This window comes from Esox lucius, chromosome 10 (genome assembly GCF_011004845.1).
Source record: "Esox lucius isolate fEsoLuc1 chromosome 10, fEsoLuc1.pri, whole genome shotgun sequence".
In the NCBI taxonomy this organism is placed as follows: domain Eukaryota; kingdom Metazoa; phylum Chordata; class Actinopteri; order Esociformes; family Esocidae; genus Esox; species Esox lucius.
In genome coordinates, this window is record NC_047578.1 from 26,176,972 (window position 1) to 26,201,533 (window position 24,562).

The 24,562-nt window shown below is 46.5% G+C and overlaps 1 protein-coding gene across 3 annotated transcripts; it reads right to left on the minus strand.

The window, feature by feature from the left end:
- Window positions 1-120: 120 nt before the first annotated feature.
- On the minus strand, window positions 121-19,437 carry prrc2a (proline-rich coiled-coil 2A). 3 transcript variants are annotated; one of them, XM_010900471.5, is made up of 16 exons: window positions 19,324-19,437; window positions 16,887-17,038; window positions 15,312-15,489; window positions 14,790-14,886; window positions 14,607-14,700; window positions 14,341-14,484; window positions 13,298-13,551; window positions 11,880-12,111; window positions 11,039-11,159; window positions 10,682-10,886; window positions 10,432-10,527; window positions 8,063-8,675; window positions 7,471-7,715; window positions 6,237-6,534; window positions 5,815-6,037; window positions 121-5,707 (listed from the first exon to the last, which is right to left on the minus strand). In XM_010900471.5, exons 2-16 carry the CDS (start codon window positions 16,999-17,001, stop codon window positions 2,713-2,715), a joined length of 5,910 nt encoding a protein of 1,969 aa, XP_010898773.2. In that variant the 5' UTR covers window positions 17,002-17,038; window positions 19,324-19,437; the 3' UTR covers window positions 121-2,712. The 3 variants fall into 3 exon arrangements, with proteins under 3 accessions (XP_010898773.2, XP_010898775.2, XP_010898776.2); XM_010900473.4 differs by lacking the exon at window positions 19,324-19,437 and adding an exon at window positions 19,110-19,304; XM_010900474.5 differs by lacking the exon at window positions 10,432-10,527.
- Between the last annotated feature and the right edge of the window lie 5,125 nt (window positions 19,438-24,562).

The following is a 24,562-nucleotide window of genomic DNA, read 5'->3' on the forward strand; positions in this document are numbered from 1 at the left end:
GTTTATGGGTACTGTAGTTGAGGTCGTGCAACAACCACAGAATCTGCTAAACTAGGTTTTAGCGTTATTTAACAGTATTCGCTGTATGGCCGTTCATGATAAACTCAAGACAAAAGCAAATTTCCATTAAAACAAAAGTTTATTTAACTTTTCTCTGTATAATTTTATTATAATAAGACACTTCTCTGCTTGTACATTGCTCCCTTGAACGTAAGAAATGGCAACATTTGTTGGTGGGAATGTAAGTTGGGGTAGACAAAAACTTAAGATACATACCAATATACATACGTGTGTGTATATTACGGTTCCATTAATAAACCATAAATGCTAGAACTGCTTGAACCACTCCAGGTACCTCGGTAATGCTGGAAATATAGTACAATCTTTTAAGTATTTCTGGAATACACTATTGTTTATTCTTTAAACATGGGTACATACAATGAGCACATCAATACTAAGAGTAAAGGAAGGATGGATGGCTCGTGAGCCTGTAGTAAGTGTATGGCTACCGATGTTATCACAGGCAAGGCGAGCTGCACCCATGAATGTGATCATGCTTAGAAGTCAGAGTGAAAAATAAAATATACCCACTCCATTTTGCCTGCCTTAGAGTATGGTTTTCAGTGTCAACACACCAAAAGAACTGACAAACAGTTCTCCATTGCATGTACTTCATTTGGATAAACATATACACACACTTGAATGTATATACTTGAATGCAGAAGAAAAATAACTAGAAATGTCCTTATATAGCTGCTAAAACCAAGTGTGGGCAAACCAGGCAAGTGTGCACATATACACTCAAACTCCCTACTCATAACATCCCAAAGCTAATCTTAAAATGGTGGCTGTCAGTAAACAAACAAACCCCAACTTACAGCAGTGAAAAATGCAGATAAAAATAAAAGTTTGAACTTTATCTATTTCAACTTGAATGCTGCCCCATCCAATTTTCTAAACAAGCCGTGTGTCATTTTGTGAGCTGTGTGATACATCGGTCAGTGTACATCGAAGTTCCATGTGATCCCTGTAACACTTTGAAAGAAATAGTATTATACCTTGCAAATGCATTCGGAAATGTGGTATACCACCGGAGTGACAACAGGCCACCGTTGCCCCTTCCCATTATAGTCCAGGATTCAGTCCAATTGTCACTGAAGTTTTGGAAAGATCATCTTGAAACAATGCACGCTTTGAAGATACTTCAAAATGGAGCTCTTGCTAGCCATAAATGTTACAGGGGTCTCTCCTACAGCACAGTGCAGTTGTTTGAGTAGAGATCCTTCCTGCATTGAGTAGCAGCACAGAAATTCTAGCAGTACAATACTCCAATGGCCAAATTTAGCACTCTGGAACCATAGTACAACACCCGCTGCATAATGTAATAACTTCGCTCAATAAAAATACACCAACCAGCTCTTTATACTATAGGAGTGCTTTAAAGTATCTAATGAAGCAACAAATGAAGACAAATTGAAATAACAGCAAATAACGTTGCACTTCCTTCTCGCAAAATGACTTGCATTTTCACTGAACCCATTTTCCCTGACAAGACATTTCATGTGAAAGAATCTTGAGAAAAAAAATGCCTTCACAGAAAATCAAATGTATTTTTTTCAGGTGTAAAATAAAGCAAAGCCATCAATTCAGTCTTAGGATAATCAAACTTGAACATGAACCAGAGACAATCCGCAAAAAACGTAATTTTGCAGTGCATGTAATGTGTTGCAGCATGTTAAGAGAATGCTACGTTGAGGCTGAAAGCCTTTTTTACAGGACCAAAAGAGCAATGGAAAGTAAATCAGGGCAGGTCAACAAAAAACACACTGTCTAGTTCTGAACAAGCAGCAAATACATTGATATTAAAGACAACATCAATGTGAGTAGAGTGTGGATGTGTGGAGCAGTAGTAGTACTTCAATGGGTCTGCTGTTGCTGTCACAGTATTTAATGAGATGTACTTGTTTTTCAGGAGATCAAAAACTCAGAGGGAGGGGAGGGGGTTGTATAAAAAGGTATTTTAATGACCTGCTTTGCAGAAGAAAAAAGACACACCCCTAACTTCTTTAAGGGAGGGAGGCTGAAGCAAAACTCACAAATGAGGCAACAAGAAAAAGAAAAAAATACAAGGGAAGAAAAAAAACAAAACTGTTCTTGTTAAAAGAACCTGCATCACCCCCCCACCCCCATGTGGGGAAACAACGCAGATGCCCTACTGAATACCACCCCAGCCCAAAGCGTGGTACAAACATTACACAGGTACATAAATATAAAAACCTGCCATCTCCTGGTTAGCCAATTCATCCGTGTTTATCAACACACCCACCCACACGCACGCTACGTTGCGTGGATTGTGTATCTGTTGTATGTCCTATTGTGCTTGTGAATGGAAACGTGTTTTTATTAAATGTATTCAGTCAAGAGGCGTGCGTTCTGAACGAATAAGCGTTTGTTGATTCTACAGTGGGGTGGAATTCGGAAGGGTGCCGGGGGCAACTGAAAACGATGAGGGAGCAGAGTGATGTTACAAAAACAGTGGACAGCAGACGGTGGGAGAAAAGGGATGGGTCTAACGTGAGTGTACACTGTCTCCATAACTAATTATTGTACGATTATGTGCTAATATGTTAAGGGATAAGAACAGATAAGAGGCTGAAGGAATGACAGAAACAAAGGGGAGGGGGGGTCATTGAAATGTTTCCAGATCTTCCGTCACTTCCTGTTTTTCGGGGAGGGCCAGTTGCCGCGCCGCTCTCCGCGGTTCCCCCCTCCGTTGCTGGCTCCACCTCCACTCCCACCAGGCGGGCCCCGCGGACCTCTTCCTCCTCCACCCCCCCCACCTCCTCCTCCTCCCTCTCGTCCTCCAGCGTTGACTCTCCTGTTCTGACGTTCCATGCCGGGACGCTGGCTGGAAAAGCTTCTTTTGTTTGCGGCCTGCTCCTTCGCAGTCATCTCTCGCTCACCAGGCACTCCTCCTCCAACTCCTCTTCCTGGCGGGTGATGATGAGGATGGGAGGAATAAGTCTTCCTGCCTCCTCCATCCCTCTCTCGGAACTCAGTGAAGTCACTGCTCTCGGAGGCGGTCTCCCACTCCTCATTGGCTTGGTCTGAGTTCTGGTTGGAGAAGTCGGGGGATTTGGCTCCCCCTGGTGGATTGTGGTTGTGGTGATGCTGGGAGTTGCCCTGGCTGTAGTGATGGTGGTGGTGGCTGTTTGAGTTAGAGCTTCCAAGATGGCCGCCGGCACTGTTGCTGTTGTTGGTGGTGGTAATGGGCGTGTTGTGGTTAGGGTTGGGTGCCACAGTCGTAAGTGCAGCACTGGGAGCAGTGTCAGTAGCAATCTGACCGGGTGAGGATGGTCTTCCTCCACCAATGACCCCTACACCACCGTTGATACGGGCGGCGTTCTCTCGCTCCTTCAGCCGGCGGAAGCGTGGCGGCTTGTCCTGCTGGTGCTGAGAGCGCCCATGGCGACGGCGTCTCGGGGGGCGCTCAAAGCCGTCTCGGGGGATGCGAGGGAAGCCTCGACTGTCCGAGCTAGAGAGGGGGAGCGGAAGGGGGCCGCCGGAGTTGGCAGGGTTAACTGTGGGCGGCTGTGTCCCTACACCCCCGTTCTCCAGGCAGCCCTGAGGGCCTGAAGCAGGTGCTGCCGGAGTAGACTGGGAAAGGTTTGCCCCTCCCTGGTTCTGAATTTGGCTTCCATCCACAGTCTTCTCCTTCTTCTCGCCTCCAATTCCACGGCCCGCATCTTTGGGCGCAGATGACTGTGCCGGGACCTGCTGCTTTCGGACTGAGGAAGCGGACGACGACTTGGAGGCCCAGCCGTGAGGTTCGGCCCTGGAGGCCGTCCTGTGAGCTCCTGCACCTCCCCCTCCCCCCCGGCCCCTTCTAGAGGGCACGCCTCTGGGGGTGAACACACGGGCCTGGGAGCCTCTGGGTGGAGCGGAGCTGCCACTGTGGTTATCGGGTCCACTGCCGTTCTTGGCACTGGGCTTGCGGTCTTCTTTGTCCGACTGGGCTAGGTCACTGGCAGCACTCTCGCTGCCTGTCTCAGACCCTCTCTGCCTCCTCCTCTTGGGGACCTCCTCGTACTCAGAGCCCTCGCTGCGGGTCTCACTGCGGTTGCGGGCACGCCCCGGGTTGGCATGCAACGCCCCTCGGCCACGCCTTCCCCCCTCATCATTAAATTCTTGCTGGTAGCCTCCACCAGACCGGGAGTCTCGGCTACTCCTGCTACCGGTTGCCCTCCCACGGCTAACGTTGGCGCCCCCAGCCGTGCCCGTGTAGGTGCCACGGTAACCTCGGCCACGGCCATAGAACTCACCGCCGCGCCCTCGACTGGCTCGGTTGCCACGGGCTGAGGCGGCGTGATAGGATGCGCCCGCCCAACCCTCAAAGGAGCGCTCTCTGTCCCGCCTGTTGGAAGGGGGGCCGGAGTACCCTGAAGAAGGGGTGGGGTTGTCCATATCTTTTGGCCCCTTGCCAGCTCCACGTTCATTTGCCATTCGGTCCTTGCCGCCGTTCCTGGGTTTGAGACCGGTCTGGGCCGACTCGTCTTCACCAGGCACAGCGGAGGAAGTCTGAGGGCCGGAGGACGTTTCCTGTTTGGCCGACAAGTGTCCACTATCCTGTCTCTCGTCTTTCCCAGAGCCGCCCCCACCGGTCTTGTCCACCCCCTCCCCTTCCCCACCCTCTCTCTTCATCTCCTTCAAGACGGGCCGCTTGATTGGCCCGGCTCTCTTATTGCCATTTCCGCCACTCGATTGGCCCCCACCAGCCGGTTTGCTGTGGTCGGCTGTTGCCGGGTGACTGGCCAGCTCCTCCCGCGCGTTTCCACCCGCTGTCCTCCTGCTGTGTGAGGAGGGGCCCGGAGCGTTGCTGCTTCCAGGCCGTGGCCCCCACTTGGTATCAGTGGGGTGGTCCCTTCCGCCACGCTCCCGTTGGTTTGACTTGGGTTCACGGTGGTGCTGTAGCTCCGGGACCTGCCGCTGTTGCAGAGACATCGCCGACGCCGGAGGGTGGCCTGGTCCCCCTTTGTCCTGCTGCTTTGGCTCCCGGCCGCTTCCCGCTTCCGCCCTCTGTCCGCTCCCTGCGTCCGCCTCGCGCTGAGGAGGCAGGTGATGGAGCGCCTTACTGGCACCATCCTCTCTGGACGACGATGATGACGAGGAGCAGGACGAGGAGAGAGACGGCTGTTGCAGCGGGGGCGAAGGGTCGCCCTTCTTGGGCGCGTCGCCGCCTCTGTCCCGTCCATTCTCGGGCATGTGGGGCTGGAAGGGGTAGTGGGGGGCGCCGTGGTGTTGGTGGCCATGCTGTTGAGGGTGGTGGGTGGGGTTGTTACTCTCCAAGGGCGAGAGGTCGGCGCGCCCGTTCCGGTCGTAGTGGGGGTGCGGGGGGGCACCCCAGATCTGGCCCTGTTGCTGGCCCACCCGGTGATTCTCATCCTGGTGGCCAAAGGAGCCGCTCCCACGCTGCGGCTGCTGCTGATGGGGGGCCATGCGGGATCCCTGGTCGGGGAAGTTGCTGTAGTTGCCACGGCCACCCATGTAGGGCTGGTGGTGGTGGGGGTGGTGGCTGCCTCCGCCCTGGCCACCTTGCTGTGTGCCCACGGGAGGTGGGGTCTGGTTCGAGGAGCCCGACCCAGAGTTGGGCTGCTGGATGGGACCTGGGCCCCCCTCTCGCATGCCACGGACTGGTGGGGTGTCACTCCTGAAATGAAAATGGGATTTTGACCATCTTTTAGAATTTAAACTAACGTGTCTTATTGCTAACACAGTTGTGTGATTTGACATTAAAAGACATGAGTGACATTTTACCTAGGTCCTTTGCCGCTGCTTTCATCGTCATCCAGCGCCTGCTTCTGTCTAAGAGGGGAGCTCAGTTCCCTGCCCTCACTGCCCGTGGGGAAAACCTCAGGACCCCAGGCCAGTTTGGGGTCCATGGGCGGCGTCCCGCGGTGGGGGTGCCCTGAGTGCTGCTGCCTGTCAAAGGGGTCTGATCCAGAGCCCCCCGAATCGGAACGCTCTCGCCCCATCAACCCTGCAACAGAGGGTTTTGCATTAGAAAAGTAGTGCCACTTTGCACGTATAGCGACTTCACTGCATATTCACATAACAGCCACAGACCAAGATGTCATTTTAAAAATGAGTTGTTTCATTTAGAACGTTTGATGGAAATGGGGATTCAGCCTAAAACTTGACAGAGCAGTTCATTTATTGACCCGGTTTTGTGCGCCCACCTGCGTGTTGCATGTTGGGAGAATAGTAGTCCATGGGCGGGGGGCGACCCTGAATGCCCGCCTGCATCATGCGAGGGTCCATGTAGGGCATCATCATCCAGCGTGGGTCATAGTTCATGGTCAGGGGCCCTCGGCCCAAGGAGCCCTGGGGCGGGTACTGCAGGGGCCCGGCTGACTGCTGCTTTGGGCCCTGGGTCTGTGGGGGGGGCCCGGGGGGAGGGGCCTGCTGTTGGCTCTGCTGGGCTGCCTGGCTGTGCTGCTGCTGCTGCCACTGCTGCTGCTGCTTCATCAGCTGCTCCTGAAAACACAGCAAGCAGGCGATGTGTTTGTCTGAGAGGGTCCGAACAAACACCTAGGACCCGTGGTTTACTGCTGCTCATCTGCAGCTACTTTGTCTAGTTTACTGCTGCTCACTTTGATCAAACTTTTTTTTGGCATCGTAAATGTTCTTTACAAACTGAGTTACTATGATTATAATGAATCCGGGTATGAGCACACCCATTCAAAAATTTTATTTAGAACATTGTTTAGAGCATTTGTTGTATTAGGATCCTTTCAGTGATTCACAGAACATACGCTCTGGAGAACTGTTTCCCAATCCTGGTCCTATGGACCCAAAGGGTTGACCCAAAGGGTTGACCCAAAGGGTTGACCCAAAGGGTTGACCCCCCCCCCCCAGCACTCACACACCTGTTTCAAATGTTTCCCAACAACTCACACACTTGATTGACATAATAAAAGCTATCAAAGTCTGTGAGAGCACTAGGGCAAAACAAACAATATTCAACTCTTTGGGTCCCCAGGACCAGGAAACAGTGCTGGAGAAATCCTTCAGAGAGTGGCACTAATTCTTCAATGAAGCTGACATGAGAAAACTATTCCAGTCAAAAATGTATTTGGGTTGTCTATTGACCAGGCTATTTTCTGGGACAAAGAATGGATGTTTCCCTTTTTTCCCAAATTTGGGATGGGGAAGGGATAACAAAAATATCCCAAATCAGTCAGTCTACCTCTGTGTGTGTTGTGTGGTCTTCCCATCAGGTCTAAATCTGTTCAACGTATTAACCTATCAAAAATATTCCTGCTTTTAAAAGACCGCTGTTGAGATAATTTTAACAATTTCATGTATGCAGTCACAATCAGACGCATACAAAAACTATTGGGTTGGAAACTGAACAAATGAAACGGAGCTCCAGGATTGAATATCACTGATCTAAAATGCCATGAAACATACCTGCTGCTGCCTCTGAAAGCGAGGTGGCAGAGACTTCTGGTACTTGGAGTAGCCCTGTCCAGGGGGGCCGCTGACCTGGCGACTGACTCCACCCCCCATGCCCTCCACCTTGGATAGGTCCGCCATTCCTCCTCCGCGGATGTGAGCACTAGCCAGGGCCTCCTCCTTACTCTCCCCTGGCACTATGACCTCCACTGGGAGCAGCTGCAGCTGGGGAGTAGGGGGCTGGGGACACAGCTGGGACTCTGGATGTGGGTTAGGGGAGAAATTACAGAGCAATGAATTACCACTGGTTGTTGGAAACTGGTTAGCAACAAGAGTACAATAACCCCTAATTACAAATCACTTGAGGGACTTTTTTTGAACTTAGGATGTAATAACTTAAGAAATCAGTGGAGAACAGACCTTTTTACAGATACCTCCATCAAAAATGACTGATTAACTGGTACTTAGTAGAGAGACTTTTCCATCAAACAAACAGATATGATCCTCCCATTTCGTTCAGTTTGGCAAATCGGGGAGGTACGATATGTCAAATAAAATCTCAAATAGGTTAAATAGGTACATCCCAGAAAGCAGCCCGAAAACTCACCCGTATTAGAGTCATAGCTGCTGTTGCTATTGGCCCTCTGTCTGTCAGTGGGACTGGGCCCTGGCACCAGGTCACTGGTCGCAGCCTGTGCAGCCAGGAGAGCCAGGGGTGGCTCCTCGGGGTCCACACAGGGGGACGGTGGCTGGCTGATGTTCGGGGAGGAGGCCGACGCAGACAGGGAGGGACTGGGGCTCCCGGCTGTGGCAACGGTGGAGTTGCCATCCAGGCTGGGGGGCTTTGAGCCTCCACTGCTTCCACTGCCCTGCTGCTGGGCCTTCTCGTCCAGTCTTTTCAGCTTCTCAGCACAGGCTGCACGACGCTCCTCCTCCATCCTTCTCTCCTCCTCCTCACGGCGCCGGCGAGCCCGTTCGACGGCAGCCGAGATCTCAGAGGACGACTGCTTCCTGCGCTGGCGCCACGTCTCGTCCTCGTCTTCACCTGGGGGCGGGGCCAGCAGGCCGCCAGCCTGAGGGGGAGGAGTCGGGCCTCCCGGAGCGGGGGAAGTAGACTGCTGCTGGAGCTGCGGGGAGGGGGCGGGTTTTCCAGGGGCCAAGGAAACAGCGCCCATTCCAGTGACCACCACAGGGCCAGACAGATTAGGAGAGTTTCGGTCCTGAGTTTGGAATAAGGACACAAAGAACAATAAACACTGCAGAAATAACTTCCAGAATGGACTAAAGAAAATCTCATCTGAAAAGAAAATGTACAATTGATGCAGATATACAGTGCAGTAAGTATATGGATAGTGAAAGGGTTGTTGTTTCGGCTCTGTACTACAGCACGTGATTTGAAATGAAACAACGACTAAGAGGAAGTGCAGACTGTCAGTTTAAATGAAAGACTAATTACATCCATAAAATGTGGACGTTTTACATCCATTTTATACATACCCCCTTTTTAGGGGTCCAAGAGTAACCTGAGAAATAAACAATCTTAAATGTCATATTTAGTACTTGGATTTAATGATTGATTAATAACCACAACTCAGACATCACCGGAAGATGTACATCTTATTTGGGGATGCTCTTCCAGACTGGTACTGCAGCCATCTTCAGTGTGTTTGTGTTTTCAGGGCATTTTATATTTCAGTCTTGTCTTCAGCAAGTGATTTGCATGCTCAACTGGATTCAGGTCAGGTATTTTCCAAACATCATTCTACTTTTTGGCCCTGAATACATCTTAAGTTCCTTCAGCATTATGTTTAGCGTTCTGCTACAAGGTGAAGTGCTGTCCAACGAATTAAGGCATATTCTCATCTATCCAAAATATCTTGCCAAGAATTCTGCAGACTCTTCATGTACGATTCAGGCCATCATATTTTGATGCCAACGGTGTTTTTCACCTTGAAGTACAGCTTTTTGGAATATGGCAGGCAAGGCCTTCTGCAAATGGTAGTTGCCGACATCCAGACCTACCGCCCAGTGTTCCAGATCGGTCGGACAGTTTAGTTGTTTTCTTCATTACAGTAAGCATTCATACACCTAAGTCTAACTGGAAATCAGCCATTGCGGAGCTAAAAAGCTAAACATTAAGAATCATTCAAGAAGATGAAAATAGCATTGCTTCATTTTAAACCCAAATTGCAGGAGTGCTGAGCCAAAACACAACTGGTGTCCAAATACTTATGGATTTCACTCTCGTTATTTGGATAATATAGATGATATACAGTTTTCAAAATCAAGGAAACAATCTCAACATCCCATTCAAAGAAGGTGCTTCCCACAGGAGTGTGTCCCACATTAAGTTATTAAAATCCCTTTATGCTTAGGGTCAAGTAGAAAAAAGCTGCCCATTATTTGGAGACCTCAGTTACTATGAAATACTTGAACGTTGGGAGACATGGCAGAAGCTTCAGTGAAAAATACTGCTTTACTGGCAGATATCAACCAAATTGCCAGATCCATATCGCCACAGCACCCAACAAAATACCAAATAATGCAATTTCTCATTGAACAATGGTGTTGCATTGCTTTAATGGATTTCACAAAGGTACAATAAAGTTGTTCTGGTAACCCAATTCCCTATTAACACTGTCAGTGTTTCCTTTATTTTGTGTTTACCTGTATACACAAATATATAGTCACTTCCAAAGTCATCACCAACCGTGATGAAGATGAACAAAAGGCTTTATAAAATGAACACAGTTAATGAGCTGTTTTATTGGGCAATAAAGAGTTCCGCTCATCCCCAGGGTTGACGAATAACTTAAATAACTCACAACATATAATTTATTTCACATTACAACAGACCAGTGCTCATTTGATACAGCCTTTTTAGCTTAGCTATATCAAGGAAGCCAATCGTTTTGAAGGTGACTGTATATATCAATACGCCTATGAGACCCTCTCACTCTCCAGGTAGGCAGATACCTGTCGGTAGTAGGAGTAGGGCCCCTGTCCCTGGTGAAGAGACCCTGGTGGGGGGGAGGGCTGCTCCCGGGGGCCACCCAGTCCAGGCCTACGCCCCTGGATTTTACAGGCAGCCACAGGTTACAGTTAGCCAGACGCATCCAGTCAGCTATTACGCTAAACACACTCCTAACCATCTACCAGAAAAGGGTCGCCGTCTGCTTGCGCTGCCCTGCTTTTGAACACTTGACTGGCCGTTGACGGGTCATACCTGATAGGTGGCGGGGGATCCTTGGCCCCCCCAGCCGCTGGCAACCCCCTCCTCGACCCATCCTGGCTTGCCGGAAGGGAGCGGGGGCCCGTCGTGGTCGGTGCTGGAGGGAGGTGTGCGTCGGGTGTCCCTGTCCCCAGCGCTGTCAGAGGCTCGGGAGCGCGGGACCACCTGAGGGGGCCCTTCCTGAGACCTCTGCATCTCCCTGGAGACAGAATGAAAACAGACATGTCATCTCAAAAGCGGTCCCACGTGCAGCACTAACCCATAGCCAATTTATTTCCAGACTATTGTTCTTTCTTGGGAGTCAGAAACCATTCAGGTGTTCCGCTGATAGGCAGCTACCGTGCAACGTACCGTGGGCCGTTCTTGCTCTCACTCCTTTCGGGTCTCTCACACCTCTCCTCATCTCCCTCTTCCTCGCCTTCATCGTCGCTGAACTTCAATTTGGCAGAATAGTCAATCTCCTCGTGTGCCCCTGTTCGAAAGACCCAAGGATTCAGAGTGGTAACACAACCGACATGCAAGACACCTTTGAAATGCTGCCATGGTCCACCATTTTACAAAACACACACGTGGGAGGGAGGGAGGGAGGCAGACTTGAAACAACGCATGCTTCTGATGCCTCCCTCTCCGCTTAGAAGAACCTGATCCGACCCCCCCCCCCCATCCACAGCACTAGTCGATCTGGGGGATGATGCAGAGAAACATGACACCCACTGGGTTTATCTGTGTGTTAGCAAACACTCCTCTCACTTTGACCATATACATGTTTGAGGGCCTCTCCGAGTAAAAAATAAAGAATTTGATAATTAAAACTGCAGACAAAATGTTTAAGAATGTGCTGACCAATGTTTGCGTGAGACCAATGTTTAATTCCAGTTTCTACCCTTCAGCACCAGCTCCTGTTCCCATGATTCCAACCTTCCGTGGTTGGTTCCAAACCAGAATACTGACTAACCGAAATATGAGACACCACAGACCCGACAATTTTTACAGTTCAAATTATGTCTGTGATCAGTTTACAAAAGCATTAAGGCACCTTGAGGGTTTGAAAAATATGATCAATACACCACGGAGTTGCATGCAGGCATAAGAACAGCTATTAGCGAGGGGGGTATACTAGGCATATACCACACTCATGCCTTACAGCTTCTTTACAGGTTCAGTCCGGACACCTGCTTGCGCTCACTCTCACCTGCCCAGCCTTCGTCACCATCCTGGTGGTCCAGTTCATCCAGCTCCTTCAGGTCATCCTGCTTTAGGATGGACGGCCGCTTCACCATCTCACCTCCGCCACCCCGGGGACGCCCACGACCATCCGGACCCCCCGGCTGGCGAAACCGGGGCGGAGCCTCACCGGGTGGAGGGTACCTGTAGGGCCCCTGGGGGCCGTAGGGAGGTGGGAAAGGCAGGTAGGGAGTGTACATCTAGGAGAGAGAAAGAGAAGAACAAACTATTTAGGGAAGGGGGATATTTTCCAAACAGTTTTCACATGGTCAGCTCATAGATTTGATCTACTAAACTTTCAGATACTGGTCAGAGGCTCTGAACTGTAGGCTACCTGCCACTAGAGGTGGCCAGGGGAGTGCATTTTTCATCCCCGTCCTGTAAATATTTATCCCGTACTGTCCCAAAACCCGGCAAATTATAAAACCACAGAACCCCAAAAACACACGTTGTGGTATCATTTCAATTTGTGAAAGTGTATAAAAGTTACAACACTGTAAATGTACTTATACTGACAAACTAAAATTGTTGTACCATCTGAGAATTTCTTTGTTAAAAAATAAAAATAGCTGGTGCCAATACTAGGGGAATATTACCCTCTACAAAACTATGATTAATTAAATATATTTAATGCATTAAAACAATAGAAATGTATATTGATCCTGCCCTGACACGTGAAAAATCTTCCTCCTGTTAGAGAACTATTGCTGCTTCTCTGACGACTAACAGCCTCATCTGTGCGCATGCCTAACAATGACATTCTGACACTGATTTGACACCGTACAGGAAACGTCCCCAGTGAGATGATATACAGAACCACCTAATGAAAACGAAAGGACTGCCAGGACTCTGAAAACCTCCTAGTTGAAAACCAGAGCTGTGGATGTTTAAACAATTGTATTTTTTGTTATTTCTTCTGATGACATAGTAGTGGCATCCAACAGAGACAAGCTAATTTGCTAGACTGCAATCTAAAGCTAGGCAAATCGAAAATAAAATACTTAAATGTGCTACTCCTTTTAACATTTACATGTACATTTTTATTCCATCTTCCATTGATTAGCCAAATACCTCCAAATAACCTACCACATAGAGGCTCTAGCATGAATTTAGTCTAGCGCTGGTTTGATGAAATTGTGACTGGATGACTACAAGCTTCATGCATCACAAATGTTTATTTTCCTCAAATCCATTTTAACTGAAATTTCAAAAAACTAAAAAGATTTAACTGTAAAGGAAACCTGTCCATGCCATATCCCTAACAGAAAGATAGAGCTATTACGTAACAACGTAATACCACATCACAGAGCTTCACAAGTTGGAAAATCAGCAATATACATAGAAGATTCAGAGATTACACTCAGAGAATGAAAAAAACAAACATACAAATGGAGGCATGATTCCTCTGTACTGGGGGAACCCTGGGCCCACGGGAGGCTGGGGTAGGGGCAGACCAGGGCTGCCGGCGGGGGGGTTCCTAGGTGGCACATGGGACTGGGGGTTCTGCTGCTGCTGGAGAGGGGGGCCTGCCAGGCCACTCCCGGCCTCCCCCTCCATTGCCCCGCCCGGGCCACCCTCTGCAACCCCCTCTGCGGTGGGTGCCAGGGCGTGGCCCCCACCTTCCCGCCAGCTTGTCATGTCTGAGAAGAGAGGGAGGTTAACAACAGCAACTTACAGAACTCCAGTGTTTGTATACAGGAAGGAACACTGAACATAGAAGGTCATAGGTGAAGCTTTTTAAGTTCCAGTTGGAAACCTTGAAAAATTGGGATATGTGGAAAATGTAAAAATGACAGTTAATAAGCTTGCAACCCTAAAGTGCTTTCCACTGCATCCATCAACTGTGGCTCTGCTCTAAGGCAAAATTCACAGATGCCATAAACATGTTTTCAATGACATTTTAATGTCCGGATTCACGTTTCTTCTGTAAATAAATGTGTGCTGGCACAACACCATTAAAAAGGTAATTTAAACTTGCAGACGCACAAAACAGTGCAACTATTTTAACAGACAGCGAGCTAAATAACAGTAGTGTTCTGTAAAACCATTTAAAACACTACTGACCTATACCACTTGAGGCTCCAAACAAATGTAACTCATCTAAAACATTGCATTCCCAGAGTATACTCATCATAATGAACGACACCAGCAAAAAGCCTGCGATAAATGGTTTATACCTAGAGCTGGCTGAAATGAGGGGCCGATCCATAGCCAAAAACTGCCTGCATTTCTGACATAATGATAATAAATACAGCGATTCCTTTCTTACTAATGTGTAATCCACTTTCCCAAAAAGGAGGTTTGGTTCAGGTACCGAACACGGGTGCAGAAATCTAACCGTCGCCATATTGATACAAAACAGTATTTAATCAAAAACAATAACAGAATGTCACTACCGCCATTTTTGCCACCAGTAGCTAGTTACTCACTTGGTGGGCGGAGGCTTGGTCCGGGCCCATACCACTGATCTGCAGTGCCCTGTTCTTTGCCAACTTTGTCCTGATCGCCAGCCGCCTGCAGGGTGGGAAATTCCTCGCGAGAGAATGGCGACGGTTGGCTTGATCCCTTTCCACCTGTACGGCACAAGAGAGAAAAGGGCGGCGAGTCGGTGAGTCGCATACCAAAACAGAGAAGCAGTTAAGTCCACCGACAAGCCCCTGAGCACCGTGACGAGACCGTGGTCCCCGATACTCACCATCTCCTTGTGCTCCATGTGTAACACTGGCCTGAGCCCAGGACCTTGCCCCTGCGGCCTGGGCCGAAGCCGGGGCTGAAACCGGAGGCGGGGCCTGAAAGAAACGCAGAGATTTGAGTGCCACAGTGGCACGTAAACCTTTTTTTAAAGCCCACAATGAATGTGCGCACGCTGCGTCCGTACCTCTGGAGCTGGCGGGGTTCTCGGGCGGGTCGGTGCAGGCGTCTGTGAAACCACAGGCTGCGGCGACTCCAGCTGCGGTGCTGACAATACATCGGTACTACGAGATGGAAACAGAAAGGGTGCAACAAACGCCAGATGGTTAAGCATCACGTGTGTCAGTCAGACAAGCACACCAGTTACAGTTCAGCCATGTTCCATCACAATACTGCTGCCATTTCTTGAGAAAAAATGTGTGCATTCAAATCACTATTGGAACAGTGGTTACCAACTCAAGAACCCCAACCAGTACACATTTTGCTAACAGACCTGGCCAAACCTGTCTGGAGCTAAGATAAAGATTTGTATTGTTGGGTGTATTAGAGCTGGGAATCACCATATTACAAGACACGGCCGCCCATTCTTATATACTGAAGTCATCGCAAATAATTATGAAATGATATATCGGATACATTTCTGTTAAACACAAGACTATAAAAGTGTGTAGTCCTGACTGAAAAGAGTTTAGTCAAATCAAGTTGGCACCTCTTTGGGTCTGCTGGTTCCTGCTTGCTTGCCCATCCTGTGCCGTCTTTGGGAACGAGCGAGACGTTGGGGTCGTTGCCTTTGTTCTCCGCCTTCAGACTGGGCAGGCTGGCAGGGGGGGGCATGCGCCGCGCGGAGGCAACTTTACCAAGAGACTGCAGGCCATGGCGGGGGGGAACTGTTGACAAGGATAAAGGGTAGGATCGTTAACAGGAAGACCGAATTAATTGACACCTCCGAGAACCCTTGGGAGGGAGGTATGAGGACAGTGGCCGCCTTTGACACAACACGTAGGCTTTCGACAAAGACAATGTTACGACACGAGTTCAGACAGGCCAGGTTTCAATGTAAGAACCAGTGTAACGAGAGTTCCATTCAACTTAGACTGTTGTTGTTGTGCTAGAAGCACCTACATTCGAATTCAGCAAGACAATAGGTATTAACCCTGCACAACGATGGAAAAGCTTCTGTCGTTTACGGGCCATCGCCCTATTTGTAGAAAGTGACACACCGAATATCAGTCTCCCATTTGTTTCTTGAGGCACTAGAGTGCGTTCGGGGAGGGGGTTGAAAAGAAAGCGAAGGGACAGCTGCAGAGATGTATGTGCAAGGCAGCTCCTGAATAAAACATAAGAGACGACACGCGGAAGTCAAACTGTGATTACAAGTACGGCTCTGTCCCTCTCGGCTGGGTCAGGCTGAATGGTTAGAGGTTCTCGCAGCACAGCCAGAGATACCCCCCCGGTATATTGCAGCTTTTCTGGGTATTATTGATTTTCAGACAGTTTGGAAAGTGTGGAATGCAAATCCTGTTCTTCAGGGATGAGTACCAATGCTTAGACCACCAGACATGCACCCATTCATCCTATTTGAATCAAAGCTCATCAACCATAACCCAAATAATTCCCATTACTGAACAGTCTGTTTCTCTTCATCAAGGAAAAAGTGAATTTCTGTTTACGACACATAGCCGTCTCATTGAAGACAGAAATCAGTCAAGAGAATCATTAGCACAATGGACTGCTAAGCCACAAACATTCCAACAGTACTCCAGACAATACCTAATATAGATTTGCCATTTACTTCCTTTCTTTCAGAGTAACACACTAAGAAAGTTAAGGCATGTATGCCACTGCATTAACCTAATTGTGTTGTTTGTCATTAAAAAAATTGCAATGAACATACATAAGGTTGCATGTCTTTGTTAAAAAAACATAACAGAACTGTCTTTCAAAAGAAACATAGGCGAATGGCATAAATTCCTTGCATTTAAAAAATGCAGATTACTGAAAGGTAGCACACCCCACCCCAGGTAAGCAACCGCTTCCTTTGAATGGATAACAGAGTTTAACTGATAAAGGGGTAAGAAACCTTCACGGCATTCAAATGGCCAAATCCAACAAGAGTTTAACTCCAGGATCTACAACGCAGATATAGCCTAGATATATTTGATGCAACACAGGCTGAAAGACAGTGTTCAATATAACCTGTATCCACAAATCCAATTGTCTATGATCACAACACAAGGACCTGCACAGGCACACAGGACAAACACTTGGAAACGAGAATACTCACCAACAGGCTTTTGTGCTTCAAGGCTCTTTCCTTTGTATGTATCAAACAGGTTGAGAGACGCATACTTTGATTTGCCATCCTTCCCCTTTGCAGTTTGCCCAGAGCGCTCTGACATTGCGCTGTCCGCTCATTGAGTATGGTGAGCCCTGAGACTGACAGAGAGGGGGATAGAGATGAAGTTAAGACACTGGACACCATGTAGTTAAACAGCACTGAAAGTGGAGGCAAACCCGGAAATGCGTTAACGCCGGTTCGAAACATGGAGGGAAATGCCATCGGGCCCTTGAGCAGGACAAGTAACCTTAAATGTTCATGTTAAGTCTCTAGAGCGTCTGCTAAATGACTAACATGCAAACAAACCAATAACATTAGAGACAAGTGTGTTTGACCAATAACACTGTCCAAGTGAAGACTGCCATGAGCACATCAACACAGGAAATGCTGGGTTAACAATAATGCAATCCATGGTACGGTTGCCATGGTGATGCATTATAAATGATGTTCAGTTCTTCTGGGTCTGCCTTGAGAGGGGTTGCCTCCATGGCAACAACAGGGTTGAGACAATTCTTCTGCTCACCAAAAACTGCCACTGGGCTGACATCTGTCCAATTCAGAATCAAAATTTGGCAACACTAAGACTTGCCATGTCTGTATACTAAGAGAAACGTTTTCTACAGATTCCTTAAACAAGTTATCTTTCATGCAAAAAACAAGATTTACTGTGATGTAATTTGATATTGCTGGAGGTCATTTGCAAGCTGAACAATAAGTGGACAAATAAAAGGAATATACGCAACTGTGATCCCTTCCTTGATAAAGAAAGGGAGCATGGAGCAGCAGGACCACGGATTAAATTCCATGGACCACCCATATGTAAAAATGTATGCACACAATTGTAAATGACATGTATTTATATCTATAAATAAACATAAATGAGTGTGTACTGGAAATATTGCCAGAAAAAAGGCAGCATCAACGAGCTCATACAAGAGAGATAAATGAAACTGAAGCAGTGACACGAACTGTTATCATCCATGGCAACCAAACCAGCATAAACAGTATCAGTCGTAGAGGGGCTTTTCAATTGTTCAAGGCAAAACGCAATATAACATGGCCCGTTTAAAGACTGCAACAATATTATTAGAGTCAGATACTTAACCACCGCAACCCATTATATAGCTGAAACATTACGTATTCAATGCAATGGCGAAGCAGACTGGCATATTGAGCACCCCCAATAAAAAAATAAAAAAACATTCGTGCCTCAATACCCCGATAAGATTAGAAAATTAGGTCGTCGTGGGATGGCCGGCAAACTACATGCTGTGCAGGGATTAACGGGGCAGCTAAGCATGCACGCAATCACTGCAATACACCGTGAACCGGCCTGGTAATGGTAACAAATTAATTCAGGACAAGCATGACATCTTCAGAATCATAACAGCTACCGACCACGGTAAATTTACGTTATAAACGTGCAAAGTTCCACACAATACATCGTCCAACCATTTGCTTATTATTATTTTTTTTTACATACACATCAAATTGATTGTCGCCAGTGTTAAATATGAGAAAAGCTAGCAAATGCGGCCTCCATATTCACGTTGGGAGGGGGACTGCGATGTTTCGTAATGAACTATAACCGACTACGTCGCGGTGCTGAAATAAGTATATTTACATTCCTCGTTAAACAAGTGGAAAATGTCAATCGTAAATCAATTGCGACACGATAGTATGAATCATACAACGGCCAATACTAGGAACAGAGGCGATTTTAGAAATTATTTTAAGAGAACAAAACAAAATGGCGATGCGGGTAATGTTAGGCCCACCTGCAACCGGTTAGCAACAAAGCTAACATTAGCTACTAAGGTAACGATAACTACTTGCGTTGACGATGCAAATATTATAACGTAGGCAGTGGACGTTAGTTTATGACTCACACCGTGAAAATAGACGACGTTCTTGTGTTACCAGATTATTAGCCAAATAACTATCGTACCGACATTAGGAAATTAACCTATCTAGCCTACTCATAATAAGCACTGGCTTTACTACTCACCCTGATATGAACCAAACCAGTCAGTTAGCAGCGTAGCTAATTATTTTCCTTACGTAGCTAAGAGTTATCCATCTGATTAACGTGAGCATACATCTTTTTCCGGTTACAATTATTACATCTCCACTATTTAACATCAGTAAATACAAGATGTAGCTACTAACCTGGTCTTGTCCCGACTTGTCTCGAGGTTGTATCGCAGAATAATGCAACTAATCGCGTTAGCTCTCTAGCTACCTGCTAGCTTAATGCTCACGCTGGTGCTAACAAGTAACGTTACCCTACCTTGCTAACACGTCTTAGCTCGCTCAAAATACAAATTGATTTGTTATAAAAACAGAGGGCATACAATATATTGTTGTGTGTAAAGCGGCTTACTTGTACTCCTTTTTCTTTTTCCACAAAACAAATGAAAAAGTAAAAAGAAAAATATTACAGGGGGAGCTTGATCCGTCACTACAAGAGCCGTCAACGGCTACTAGAGACGGTAGCGCAAATAGGGGGTGGAGAGCACGCAAAGAGGGCGGGGACATATTTACATAAAGACTTCCGAATCCCCCTTTTAACCAATCAGATCTCCAATGTGTAATTATTTTTCACTGGGATAGATTTAAATCACTCCCAGTCCAAATCGTTGTAATAGGTTATCAATGAGCGGTCTTTGGAGCATATAACATAGTAGCGATAGCTATAGTAATGTGCAACATAGTAATTGTATTTTCTGTAAAGATCCGAAAAGCATTTTTATGCCCACGTAGTTAAAATAATTTTTTAAGGTCAAAATCTTGTTCCATTTCGGTTGGCCACTTCGGTTCCATAATGGAAAAGCGCTCGAGTCAAGCATATTCATGTATACAAAAGCAATCATTCCTGATAAGGCCTGGGCCGTGCACAGAACTTTTGAGAGGCATGTGCTGAAACAAAAAAAATGGGCGCAGGACATAAGACATATCTGAGTGTGTGATGCGCTTAAAGTGCGTGAAGCGCTTAAAGATGGATGACCGCATGTCCATGCTGTGCTTTGAATGTACCCCTTGTATTTGTTTCAAAAGTGCTTCTCCTGTTTTAGGCCATCTCAGTTTGTCTGATACTACCTTACTCCCGCTGGCATGCTACTCTACCTTGCTGTCCTGGTTGTTGATGTCGTGGTTCACGTTGTTTACATTCGGCGGTGTACAGATTCTACTGACTTTTTCTCCTCATGTGGGGCCGTTACTGCTCTCGTAGTTTGCAGGCTGTGATTTTTTTCTGTATGGCAAGAATTGTGGATTTCTCTATGGTGTCTCATAGAGCTTGACTAGCAGTATTTGTTGGACAGGTCCTTTCTTTGGCTTTGCATTGTTTACTATGGCCATGCTCACCCACAGGAGTGAGTGAAGAAGGAGTGTGCCTAACGTGAACTGAACCCAGGTTTTGCCAATGCATGTGTTGGTGTCTACCTTGGTCTCGTCCTATTTGAACTATGGTTGTGGGATGGGGATGTTTCCCCGGAATTTCCGCTGTGGGTTTCTTCCTTTTAGCTAACTCTGCTGGCTTGTCGGGCTGTGTGGGCCGTTTTTGCTTTTTCCTTTATGGGGTTTTATCTGTTCCGCTGAGGTGGGTGATAAAGACACTCCTGACTACCTCTGTGGGGTGGTGAGCAGGGTGTCGGACCTGCCTTCTCTCCCACTGTATGGGCAGTTTGTAACCATTACGTCTTTGGTGGTGCCACTGTCCCTCTACATTTCTTTGCCCCCAGTGTAGGACTTACTCCAGTGCTACTTTACCACGTAACCCCTTTCCTCCGGTCCTGCATGCACAGTCTCTAAGTTGACTCTTGCTTGGTGATGCGTGTGTGCAGATTTTGGTTTGTCTCGTGGCCAACACCGTTCTGGGGTGCTCAGCTGCATTAGGACTTAGTGCTTGTTTGTTTGGGCAATTGGCAGGTTGTTGCGGAGGCATTCTTACTGGTGGCGGTGCACGCTGCTCTGTTTCTCACTCATTTACTCTTGGGGGTTCGGAGAGATTCGGGTGTTGATTCTGAATCCTGACTCTATGGGTTCAGTGTTTACTTTAGTCAAGTTGAATTGGGTTCTCAGCCATGCATTCTTGTCCATTCCCAGTTGGGTTGCAGTTTTTATTTTATTCCAAATTTGGTTTTGGAGTGTCTGTGCGCTTTCACGCCTACCTTTGTCTCCTGTGATTGATGGCTCCACTCATGTCCACCATCCCTCTCGGGCTGTTGTGGATGTGATCACTTCAACTCTGCTGCTGGCCACAAGCCTGAACCCATCACTTCACCTTTGTCTGTCTTTTCTAGGTGTCCCTCTCACACCTCGGGGTGCTGGTTCTAGCTGCTTTTCCTGCATTTCTTTTTTTTACAGTGGGGCTTCAATTGTTACGTTTTTGTTTACATGGGGCTTCATTTTTTCACAGACTCCCTTTACGGGTTGGGTTGGTATCTTGTGAAAGCTGAACGTCTTTGCTGTTCTCCCTGTAGGTGGACCCTTTTACACATGTGTGGTGGACCTTTGACACTTGGTGAAGTGTGCAGGTCTGTTGGGAGCCTAGAGGAAGTGTGAAAAAGCCCCCACCTCATAGCTGGAGGTGACAGACAGGGTCAAAGCCACCAAACAGCGCACAGAAGAGAAGCCCATATTGAGATTCAAATGCCACAGAATGGTGACCCTCCTCTTGAAAGTGGTCGGGCACGGCAGGGGACAGAAGTTGCACAAGCCGGGAATGGTTCTGAAACAATCATAAACTACAAGGCCCCAGGGGGGAAATGACTCCAGGGGACAATTAAATCAAAGACAGTAGCCGAAGCAAGAAGCACAGAGAAATTTAACTTGTAACCATATTCCTCAAAATACTACCAAGAAATTGGTGACACAGAAAGGGCGCAGACATTTGACATGTTTTATAATGGACGGTTGAATGTTTGTTGATAGTATTACTATCTATAGAACATCTACAGATGGAAATTGGGACTCTCAAAATAAAATGTAACAATGTTTTATTCAATAAGCACAGGGTTGGCCTCACACATTACATGCATGGATCCCTAGATGGCAGAAGAACTGTAATAAAACCATGCCAGATAATGAAATCATATGAAGATGAAGTCAAGTCTGGTACATTTACTTATTTTTTTACAACTGAATGTTCCAGTATAGTTATTACTAGAAGTCATTTTAGATTTTTTTTTTGTTTAATTATTTTATAATGTACTAAAATTCAAGCCTTATATACGCATTGATCAGCCATAACATTATGACCACTGACAGGTGAAGTGAATAACACTAATAATATCGTTGTCATGGCACCTGTCAGTGTGTGGGATATATTAGGCAGCAAGTAAACATTCTGTCCTCAAAGTTGATGTGTTAGAAGCAGGAAAAATGGGCATGGGTTCCTGGTCTGCAGTGGTCAGTACCTATCAAAAGTGGTCCCAGGAAGGAAAAGCGGTGAACCGGCAACAGGGTCATAGGTGACCAAGGCTCATTGATGCACATGGGGAGAGAAGGCTGAAAAAGTTAATACTGGTACTGATAGAAAGGTGTCTGAACACACAGTGCATCACAGTTTGTTGCGTATGGGGCTGCGTAGCCGCAGACCAGTCAGGGTGCCCATGGTGACCCCTGTCCACTGCTGAAAACACCTACAATGGGCATGTGAGCATCAGAACTGGACCACGGAGCATTGGAATTACGTTTCTTTTTACATCACGTGGATGGCCGGGTGCATGTGTGTCGCTTACCTGGAGAACACATGGCACCAGGATGCAATATACAGTAGAAAGTATTGGGGTCACTTAGAAATGTCCTTGTTTTTGAAAGAGAAGCACATTTTTGTCCATTAAAATTAAATGTATCAGAAATACAGTGTAGACATTGTTGATGTTGTAAATGACTATTTTATGACTATTTTAGCTGGAAATGGACGATTTTTGCCTGACTGTGTAAGCGGAGCCAGCCAAGAAGAGCAAATGTCTCTTACTAAGTGACTGACTGACTATCCATTATTAAATAGAGTAGTGGATAGAGATGCTGACTGCCATGTAGGCGATTGGTGTTCAATCCTCGCCACGGACGAAACAAAATAGGCATTAGGATTTGTTCAGGATAGACAAAAACTTTACTGGCTACAAGCTTCAGTAGCCACTTATAGTAAGCCTTAAATACAACTGTTTGTGGTTATACTGCAACTATTTCTGGTAGATTTTCGAAGTATGCATCCGTGCATGCTTTTCGGGGTAATATAGACCACAACTCCTTGTGCAGAAAAAAGGAGGGGTTTGCACAATTCTCTTGTCTTCTCACTTGATGAGAAAGTCAGATATCACCACCTACATTTATAGTTACTGTATCAATTTCATTCACAAATGAAAGAACAAGCCTAGTTCAGCCTGCCCGGAATAGAAAGTGTTGCTTCTGACCCAGGTCGCCCACATGAAAGGCTATGTCGCTAACCACTACACCTCAGAGCTTTTTTCACACATGGCCAGTTGGTGTTGAATAACTTCAAAATTCATTTAAACACTGAATTTTGTTTACGCAGGTTCACATTGTCATATATTACATTTCAATGAGGATCTGAAACCTTTTAGTGTGGCAGATTTGCTATAATATAAGAAATCACTAATGGGGCAAATACTTTATCACAGCTCTTTAGGGAACAGCTTGTGTGACATGGACTGAAATGTTTCCAATGTCTCCATTAGATTCCCACATCTAAGCACAACACCTAAGTTCAAGTTACTTTATTTATACCCGAAGGTAGATTTTGTTTGCAGTAGAGTCCTCACACATATCACACATCATATAAATCATCAACAAGAATACAAAAAAGAAAAAAGAAAAAGAGAAAAGAGAAAAAGTTCTTACTGGTCCAGAATAAAATAAATACATACTAAGACCCTCCGGTATACTGTGTGAGGACAAGAATGAGAGTTGCAGACATTTCTAATCTTTTTTTTAGTTTTCTTTCTATGACAGCGTTGGAAACTGCAAAGGAGAAGTGCTCACTAACACAAAGCAAAGGAGAAGTGCTCACTAACACAGATTTAGACAGATTTGTGAACAATATTTGAGAGAAATAGGCCTTTTGTGTACATAGAGAAAGTCTTAGATCTTTGAGTTCAGCTCGTGATAAATGGAGGCAAAAACAAGTGTTGCGTTTATAATTTGGTTCAGAGTGTGTATATAATATATATACATACATACATACATACATACAGTGGGGAGAACAAGTATTTGATACACTGCTGATTTTGCAGATTTTCCCTCTTACAAAGCATGTAGAAGTCTGTAATTTTTATTACAGGTACTCTTCAACTCTTCAAAACAAAAATCCAGAAAATCACATTGTATGATTTTTAAGTAATTAATTTGCATTTTATTGCATGACATAAGTATTTGATCACCTACCAACCAGTAAGAATTCCGTCTCTCACAGACCTGTTAGTTTTTCTTTAAGAAGCCCTCCTGTTCTCCACTAATTACCTGTATTAACTGCATCTGTTTGAACTCCTTACCTGTATAAAAGACACCTGTCCACACACTCAATCAGACAGACTCCAACCTCTCCACAATGGCAAAGACCAGAGAGCTGTGTAAGGACATCAGGGATAAAATTG